Source organism: Saccopteryx bilineata, chromosome 1 (assembly GCF_036850765.1).
Source record: "Saccopteryx bilineata isolate mSacBil1 chromosome 1, mSacBil1_pri_phased_curated, whole genome shotgun sequence".
NCBI lineage: Eukaryota > Metazoa > Chordata > Mammalia > Chiroptera > Emballonuridae > Saccopteryx > Saccopteryx bilineata.
This window is the reverse complement of record NC_089490.1, coordinates 361,910,323-361,918,838: the sequence shown is the minus strand read 5'-3', so window position 1 is coordinate 361,918,838 and position 8,516 is coordinate 361,910,323. Positions and strand designations below refer to the sequence as shown.

The 8,516-nt window shown below is 47.3% G+C and overlaps 1 protein-coding gene across 1 annotated transcript; it reads left to right on the top strand.

Moving 5' to 3' along the window:
• Window positions 1-2,960: 2,960 nt before the first annotated feature.
• On the top strand, window positions 2,961-3,983 carry LOC136320689 (calcitonin gene-related peptide 2-like). The gene is made up of 3 exons (XM_066253849.1): window positions 2,961-3,046; window positions 3,333-3,476; window positions 3,824-3,983. The coding sequence occupies exons 1-3, from the start codon at window positions 2,961-2,963 to the stop codon at window positions 3,981-3,983; spliced, it is 390 nt and encodes a 129-aa protein (XP_066109946.1).
• Window positions 3,984-8,516: the final 4,533 nt, after the last annotated feature.

Here is an 8,516-nt window from a genome sequence, read left to right as displayed (position 1 = left end):
TGATGACTGGGGTGCAAAACCGGGGGTCGGGCACACTCACAGTGCACGTGAGACAATTTCTCAGTGCCCGGGAGAACCACTCAGCTGGGGGTCCTTGCCTGCCCCCTACAGTTTCGATACATTCGCTGTGCTCGCGGCACTGCGGCACTGGAAGACTCCGCACAAGCTGCCGCCGATCGCTGGCCGCGCGCTACAGCGCACAGCGCGCTGCGCGTTCAGACCCCTAGATCCTAGGAGGCTTCTTTCTCTGTACTTGACGCACTGAGAGTAAAATAAAATAAACAAGCAAGTCAAGACCTGGGACCTTCCAGGTGGGCTTGGGACAGAAAGCGCAGGGAAAGGAATTCTGGAGCCGGTTGTTCGGGGTGTGAGAGGGTTGGGGTGCTGCATAGTTGGGTGTTACGGAGCACACTTATTCTTGCGAGTGAGGACAGGTACGATGCGAACAGGTCACCAACAGGCAGTTGTGTGGATATGACGGTACAAGAGACTCCGAGGCAGGCTTGGGGTGTGATTCTGCTTGAACCCTAACTGATAATATCCTTGCACGCAAGTCTTGTTTTTGCGAGTGCCAGTGCTTTGGGGAGTGGGCAGGTAATTGGAGAAAGGAATGAACCTGTATGTGTGCAAGAGTGTGACTGGAAGTGACTGCGAGTTTCATCTCGGTAGGGACTTCTCAGCTCCGTCTAGCCTGCTCTGCTCTCTAGTGGAGAACAGTAGTGCGGAAGAAGCAGGTGCAGGTACAGAATCGCGCGCCGTTGGGACACCTTGGCAAATGCCTATCAGTAACAAAGGCAGCTGGACATATGGCTCCAGCAGCAGATGAGCCGTAGGAGATGAATCGGGGGTGGGGGGTGTAGAAAGGGAGAGGACTGGGGCTGCTTGAAGGCTGGGGAAGTATCTCTGCCTTGCCCCTTCCCGCTGTGGCCTGGTGGGTCATCGGCCCTTTCTACCCACGTGACGGACCACCCAGCACGGGACGGGGCACAAGATGGCGAGTCCTTGAGTATGGATCGCGATCTTAAGGAATCCCCCATCTGGACCAAGAACGCTTTTCCACGTCCCTACCTAGCTAAGGGAAGGGCACATGGCTACTAAAGACATCATTCCTTAAAGACGGAGATATAATTCACATTTCGAAGATCCGTATAATTGACCATAAAACAACACGGCAGTTGAGGCACCGACGTCTAGCTCAGTCAGAAATTCATATATAACTACCATCGGTCCTACGCACACTCCGATTCCCAACTGCGGGTTGACCCTTGAACAACTCCAATTTCAGCTGAGCAGCCCCGAGACTACTGCGCGGCTCCAAGAACTAGCGCAGGTCAATCGAACCGTGCTCAATCGCACGCACGGGTCAACTGAAAACTTCGCGGGGTCAGATGAAAAAAAGCCCAAGTATAATTTGGACCTGCCCAGTTCAAAGTTGTTAAGGGTCAACTTTTCACTGAGAAGTTTCTTGGCTGTAAGCCTACCGCCTGGAATAAGTGCAGACGAAATTGCGTTCAGTCTGACAATAATTCTTGTTCCCACCTCCATCTCTCGCTGCCCGTCTCGAGCCCAGGTCCTCCGTGGGTGATTACAGCATCGGGAAGCGGACGCCCTACCTGAACCCAGAATCAACACTGCTATGCATTAAACCTCCAAGTCTCACTTGTGTGTGTGTGTGGGGGAGAGTCTGGAGTGAGACTTTGGGGAGCCAGGGGTCCCTGCGATCCTGGACCCTGCCCTGCAAGACCGCATACTTGGGACTGGACTGAGATGCGCGTTCAAAACCGGATAAAACTGAACCAGTAAAATGTACTATAACATCAAACTGTCCTCAAAATCCCCTCCAGCTCGTGGGTGTCTTTCTTGGCCCCCACCACCCTCCTCCCTCCTCCCCTTTCCATCAATGACCTCAATGCAAATACAAGTGGGATGATCCTGATGGATGCTACAGGTTCTGGACGCAAGTGGTGACACAATCCGTCTGAGGCACAGGAGCCTTCTCATTGGTCGCCCGGAGCCTCTGGACCACCCCGGACCCGGAGCAGCGGGAATAAGAAGAGCCGCTCGCCGGTGCTGGGAGGCAACGGTGCGACTTCTCACTTGGAGTGTCACTGCCACTTCCAAAGTGTCGTCGCCGGACACCAAACCCGCTGCGGCCGCCGCCACCTGCTGCCAGGTGAGCCCCGAGACTCCTGCTTAGCTGTGTGGTTCTACTTATCTCTCCTTCTCCTCCCTTTCCTCTTTCCATCACTCCCTACCAGTCTTAAAGCCTCTGTCTACTTCTGTCTGGGTCTTTTCATCGCAATTCCTGTTAGTCTGCGATTCATCCCCGACTCCTATCCCAGGTAACGTGGAACAGTCCCAGTTCGGGTACTCCCTGCTCCACTCTTCCCGCCCGGAGCGCCAGGCTCCTTCCTGTCTTTTCCTGCACGCGTGTTTAGACCGATCTCTGATGCTGGAACACCCCAGGCACTGCGCTCAGAACGGGATGCATGACTAGCTCTCTGCAGACTGGGCGCTCACGGATCGTGTTTCCCACCTGGTGGACCCCAGAAAACCGGTTCCGAATCTGGGCCAGTGCAAGTGGGCGGCAAATAGGTGCAAAGACCTAGGGCATCAGCCCTAAGCTGCAAGCCCCAGTCGTGAGTCTGGGTGCTCTTCTCCCAGATTAAGTCCTGGGTGCCAATTAAAGCTGCTGCTAACCTCAGTTCTTACAGGGGTCTCTGCTGGGATTCGGAGCTGAATTTGGCTCTTCAGTTTCTCAGAGAATCCAACCACAGAGATAATGCCTTCTCTACCTACCTTTCCCTGCTTGTACCGCTAGGTGTGAGCAAAAGCCCCACAAAGGGATGACAGCTCTGGGTTGTATTATAGAAAAACGCTATTGAGACCGTCTTCGACGGAGACCTGGCGTGTGTTACTGCTGTAGGGGTGACACCATTTTTTTCTTGCAGAAGGTCGTCATGGGCTTCTGGAAATACTCCCCCTTCCTGGCTCTTGGCATCTTGGTGCTGTACCAGGCAGGAGTCCTCCAGGCAGCATCGCTGAGGTAAGACAGCTGGCCAGGACCTCCCTCCCACTGCCCCTGGGATCAAACACTGTGGGATCTGAACCATGTGGTGCTGAATGTACAGCGACTGCTCTTGGGGGGGGGGTAGGGGTCTATGTATGTAAACCTTCATATACATTTTTATGATATAAAGATGGGCTGTACACAATTTACAAATAGAAATCAGATATACCATACTCTTTATTGTAAATTTCATATACCGCTTTGAGCCCCACAGAATGCTTTCATTGCTTTTTACCAGGAATGCCCTGGAGAGCCTCCCCAGGGCGCTCTTGGAGACCCGCATTGATCCTGCTTCACTTGAAGAGGACGAGTTGTGCATCATCCTGGCTGCGATGGTGAAAGAGTATGTGCAGAAGAAGATCAGTGATGCGGAGCGGGAGCGGGAGCAGGAGACTGAGGATGAAATGTAGGTTACACACCTGCTCAGCACAGGGCATGACTTCCCTGCCTTGGGTCATGCTTCCTTTCTATGTTACCGCATATGGTTCTCTGGTTGCTCTTTCAGCTGATATTAGTGGGTTTTTTGGTGGCAGTGGATATCTGGAACAGCACTGGGGATATCCATGGGAAGTGATAACAGTTTTCATAATGATCTGATTTTCTTCTGTTTAGGTGAAAAACCTGAAGTTTAATTGGTATCTCTCAGAGCAGTAATTTTATCATGATGGGTCCCCTGGGGCAAGCTCTCCTATTCCGCCACCCCTCAACCTCACACTGATAGGTCTTCTCTTTTTTCTCCATCCTGTAAATCAGTGTCACTCCCCAGAAGAGAGCCTGCAACACTGCCACCTGTGTGACCAGTAAGCTGGCAAGCTTGCTGAGCAGGTCTGGGGGCATAATGAAGACCAACTTTATGCCAACCTACGTGGGCTCCAAAGCCTTTGGCCGTCGCCGCAGGGACCTTCGTGAATAAGCAGTTGAGTCCAGGAAGGAGGTAACTGACCTTGTATTTTTGAATTGGAGGGTGGAGGCGGTATCACAGGGGCACAGTCCACACTCTTAACTCTCTCTGGGCCCAAATGGGTAAAAATATCGACAGGGGAGGTGCACACTCTCTGAGCCTCAGTTTCTCCATCTGTAAACTGAAGGTAACAATAGTACCCATCTGCTAAAATTCCTATAAAGAGTGAACGAGATAACAGTCTCATAAGGAATAGAAAATAATTTTGTTTTTTTTTCCTCCTAGATCACCATGAAGCTGAACTCAACTCCTATAAATTAATCATCAAACCATGAAGATCCTAAATTTGCATGCTGCCCGACAGTGAAAACACTGTCTTATTTAAAATAAATTAAAGCTAACTACAAAATAAAGCTTACTGCATTGATCTAGTGTCATCTCTTTTTTTAATATAATTTATTCTATATTCAATAAATATGACAGCACATCTCATCCGCTTATCTGGTAATAACCTGGGCCCGGTCAGCCAACCTGATGATGTTGGCAGTTCAGCCAAAAACTAAGGGGGATATGAAATCTTTGCTCCGTGGGTGCCTGGGGACACATGGTAATACTGTGCATCAATGGAACTCTTTCTTTAAAGAAACCTTGTCTTTTGGGAACTTCATCACACACACACACAAATGTAATTCAATTCACTTAAAAGAAGTCCCTTCTAGAAGAGAAGATGGGATCAGAGGAGGGAAAGAGATTAATGAAATTATATATACATAACACAGCCTTATAGAGAGCAGGACAGCAAATCCTGAAGGGAAGGGGAGAAGACATTGGGGGGAGGGGGCATGGGAGGGCCGAGGGGAATAAGGGGGTGGGGGGGGAGATATATTCAGTGGGACACTTGGATCTATGCAAACACAAATTAAAATCATAAATAAAATTTTTTTTTAAAACCCAGTAAAAATATACCACCTAAGTGGTAAACAGGGAAATGCAAATTAAAACAAGATACCTTTTTTTTGCCTATTTATGACAATGTAAAAGTTTGATAATATTCAATGTTAATAAAAAGAAAAAAAATACACACAAAAAAGGAAGTCTCTCCAGCTATTTATGCTATTAGCCACCCCCTCCCCCCAGAATCCCGGACACCTGGGAACACTTTGTTGACCAGGCTGCTCAAAGGAGGCAAAGGCAACATGCTGGGGAGGGTCCCTTGGGAGGTAGAAACCTTCAGTTTCTAGTGAAGTATCCCTTACTGCAGTGGTCCCCAACCTTTTTTGGGCTGCGGACTGGTTTAATGTCAGAAAATATTTTCACGGACTGGCCTTTAGGGTGGGACGGATAAATGTATCACGTGACCGAGACAAGCGACAAGAGTGAGTCTTAGATGGATGTAACAGAGGGAATCTGGTCATTTTTTAAAAATAAAACATCATTCAGACTTAAATATAAATAAAATGGAAATAATGTAAGTTATTTATTCTTTCTCTGTGGACCGGTACCAAATGGCCCATGGACTGGTACCAGTTCATGCCCTGGGGGTTCGGGACCACTGCCTTACTGGAATTAGAACCCTGTGCATCTCAGAGACAACACACATTTTCAGAGCGCCCTGGTCCCCAGCTCCAAAGGACATGTGTTTACTCCCCTTAACTCAGGTGTGCCCTTACATACCTCTGCCTTTTTTTTCCCATGAGGAACCCCCAAACACCCCATAGCCTGCAAAGCCTTTTAGAAGCAATGTCTGGGAGTTTGAAATGGGGTCACAGACATAGACCTAGGAAGCTCATCAGAGGCCATCCAGCCCAGCTTTTTCATTTTCCAACAAGCAGAGAAAAAAAGTGCATTGCTTCAGTTTAACTGAGACAGTCATACATTCAACAAATACTGAGGGCCAACTATATTCTTGACACTATCGAGGCACAGGGAACAGAACAATGAACAGAACAGACAAATCTCTTACATTCATGGAGCTGTATTCTAAGCTGGGGGAGACTGAGGAGATGCACGCTGTGGAATCAGGCACTTCAGACTGGTGACAAGCTGCTGAGTTTAACTCCCAGGGCGACTGGGCAGCCCATTTCACTGATGGACAGTCAGTTAATTGGGATCGTTTGCTTAGAGAAATTAGCTCCTTCCATCCATTGACTCTAGTTATTTCCCCAGGAGCACGTATACTTATGACCCTTGCTCTCGTTTGGTCTGTAGTCCACATAGTAGTCACCCTTTGCCTATGCTCTCGCCCCACCTAGGGGTTGTCAAACTTTTTATAAAAACCGCCCACTTTTGCAGTGCTGGTCAACTTAGTCCCTACCGCCCACTAGTGGGCATTCCAGCTTTCATGGTGGGTTAATCGCGGCACCGTTTGGTTGCTCTGCTGCCACCCAGGATGAAAGCTGAAATGCCCACTAGTAGGCGGCAGGGACTAGGTTGACCAGCACTGCAAAAGTGGGCAGTTTTTATAAAAAGTTTGATGACCCCTAGCAGACCATGTGTCCCTTATATACAAAGTACTGCATTGACTCCTCATCTCACAGAGTAAATATCTGAAGCATGCAATGGCTCACAAGGTCCAAGCTAATCTGCCCTTCTTCTCTCACCACCTGCCCTGTTGCCTGCTGGCCCCATTTCCTACTCCTCTCTCTGCACTGGCTTTCTTACTATTCCTCACCCCCCATCCCCGTGTACCAACCCCCTCAAATGTTTGCACTTGCTGGTCCTGTACACCTGTGCAGAATGCTCCTACCCTTGGTCCCATCTATCTTTATACAAATGTCACACACCCTGGCCCTCCATTCAGAAATTGTACCCTATCCTGCCAACATAGCCTAATCCTCTCCCTGTTTCTTTAAATTTCTTCTTCTTTACCACTATCATAGTACATACCTTCATCATAGTATACATTTTTGTTTAGCTTATTGTTTGTACCCCATTCTATAAACAATGTAAGTTCCACATGAACAGGGATATGGCTATTTTGTTAATAGCTGGATCCTTCCCCCCCCCCCCCACCCCATACACACGGAACAGTATGTCTGGCACGAGGTAGCACTCAGTAACTATTTATTGAATAAATGGAGTTCAGTCCTTTTCTGTTGTTTGTGGTCAGCTTTCAGGTTTCCCCTTGGTCTGATTTTCTTCAGGCTAAATTGCCCAAGGACTTTCATTTTCAGCAGTTACATCACCCGGACAGTGAATCCCTCAAATGCCTGAAGACTTCTGTGATGGCTGCCAGTTATTAATGACTCTGCTTCTTGCCTCCAGGCCTCCGTAAGCACTATTTCCTCACTTTGCCCACTCTTCTCACCCTCCACTTCCTCTCCTCCGGATTAATCTGACTAGCTTTTCTTCTTCCCATGCAGTAAACACAGTGGAGTTTAAAGTGTTGTCTACAAGTAGCACCTATAACTAGGTAGCTAAGTTCAAACCAGAAGGGGAAAAAGCAAAGAGAACAATTTAGTCTAGGGTTCAAGGACACTTCACCAATAACTGAACTAATACTTACTGAATTCCCATTAGAACAATGGATCTTTCTCAATAGCTCATAGAGTAAGCGGGAGTAATTTCAAACCAATATATAGCATGCACTGAATCAGAGTCCTGAGAGTAGATAGGAGTGTACACGGCAATCAAAGCACAGCGTGGAGAAACAAAGACTTGTGGTTTGGCTGCAGCATCATTCATTACTCCTCAAAACCCACATGGACCATTACAGCAAAAGAATGTATTTTAATGTCAATTAAAGCTCATGCCAAACATTCAGAGCTCAAGAGCATGTGCTGAGGCTTGATTGAAAAATTGCTCCCAATTCTTCACTATGCCCTGGTAGTATGTTTGCCTACACTTACCAGAGCTGTGTGTGGGGTGAAATAGATATGCTTGCCCCTTTGTTTATGGGATTAGCCAAGTGACTTCTTTTGGCCCTTATGATATTGGTAGACATGGGCCAGCTGAAGCTAGAAATGTGTTTATGTGGTTGGGTTTTATGTTTGTGATTCTTCCATCATCCTAAAAATAATATGCCTTAGGTATCTGTTGATACATTAGCCTGGCTTCAAAATGAGACCTATGGAACTAAACTTGACCTGCAGCTTGGAACCACAAGCAGCCACTACTAACCAAAATCATCCTCATCCCTACTACATGTGCATGGAAAAAATATAAATATTAGTTTTTGAGACTTTTGTGTATTTGTTTGAGATTTTGAAGTTGTTTTTATGTAACATTGTTGTGGCAATAGCTTAGCGGTTTATATGATTTGGAAATGCTACACAGTTAATTTATCTCACCAAAATTCATAGACTGAATCCCTACCCCGCAATTGGACTATGTTTAGAGTAGGGGTCCCCAAACTTTTTAAACAGCGGGCCAGTTCACTGCCCCTCAGACTGTTGGAGGGCTGGACTATAAAAAAAACTATGAACAAATCCCTATGCACACTGCACATATTTTAAAGTAAAAAAACAAAACGGAAACAAATACAATATTTAAAATAAAGAACAAGTAAATTTAAATCAACAAACTGACCAGTATTTCAATGGGAAC

What these genes read in the sequence shown, in the direction of transcription:
- LOC136320689 (XM_066253849.1), top strand. Translation starts at nt 2,961, where the DNA reads ATGGGCTTCTGGAAATACTCCCCCTTCCTGGCTCTTGGCATCTTGGTG. An exon ending in CTCCAGGCAGCATCGCTGAG is followed by an intron (nt 3,047 to 3,332) that starts GTAAGACAGCTG and finishes GAGCCTCCCCAG; the next exon opens with GGCGCTCTTGGAGACCCGCA. An exon ending in CAGGAGACTGAGGATGAAAT is followed by an intron (nt 3,477 to 3,823) that starts GTAGGTTACACA and finishes CCTGTAAATCAG; the next exon opens with TGTCACTCCCCAGAAGAGAG.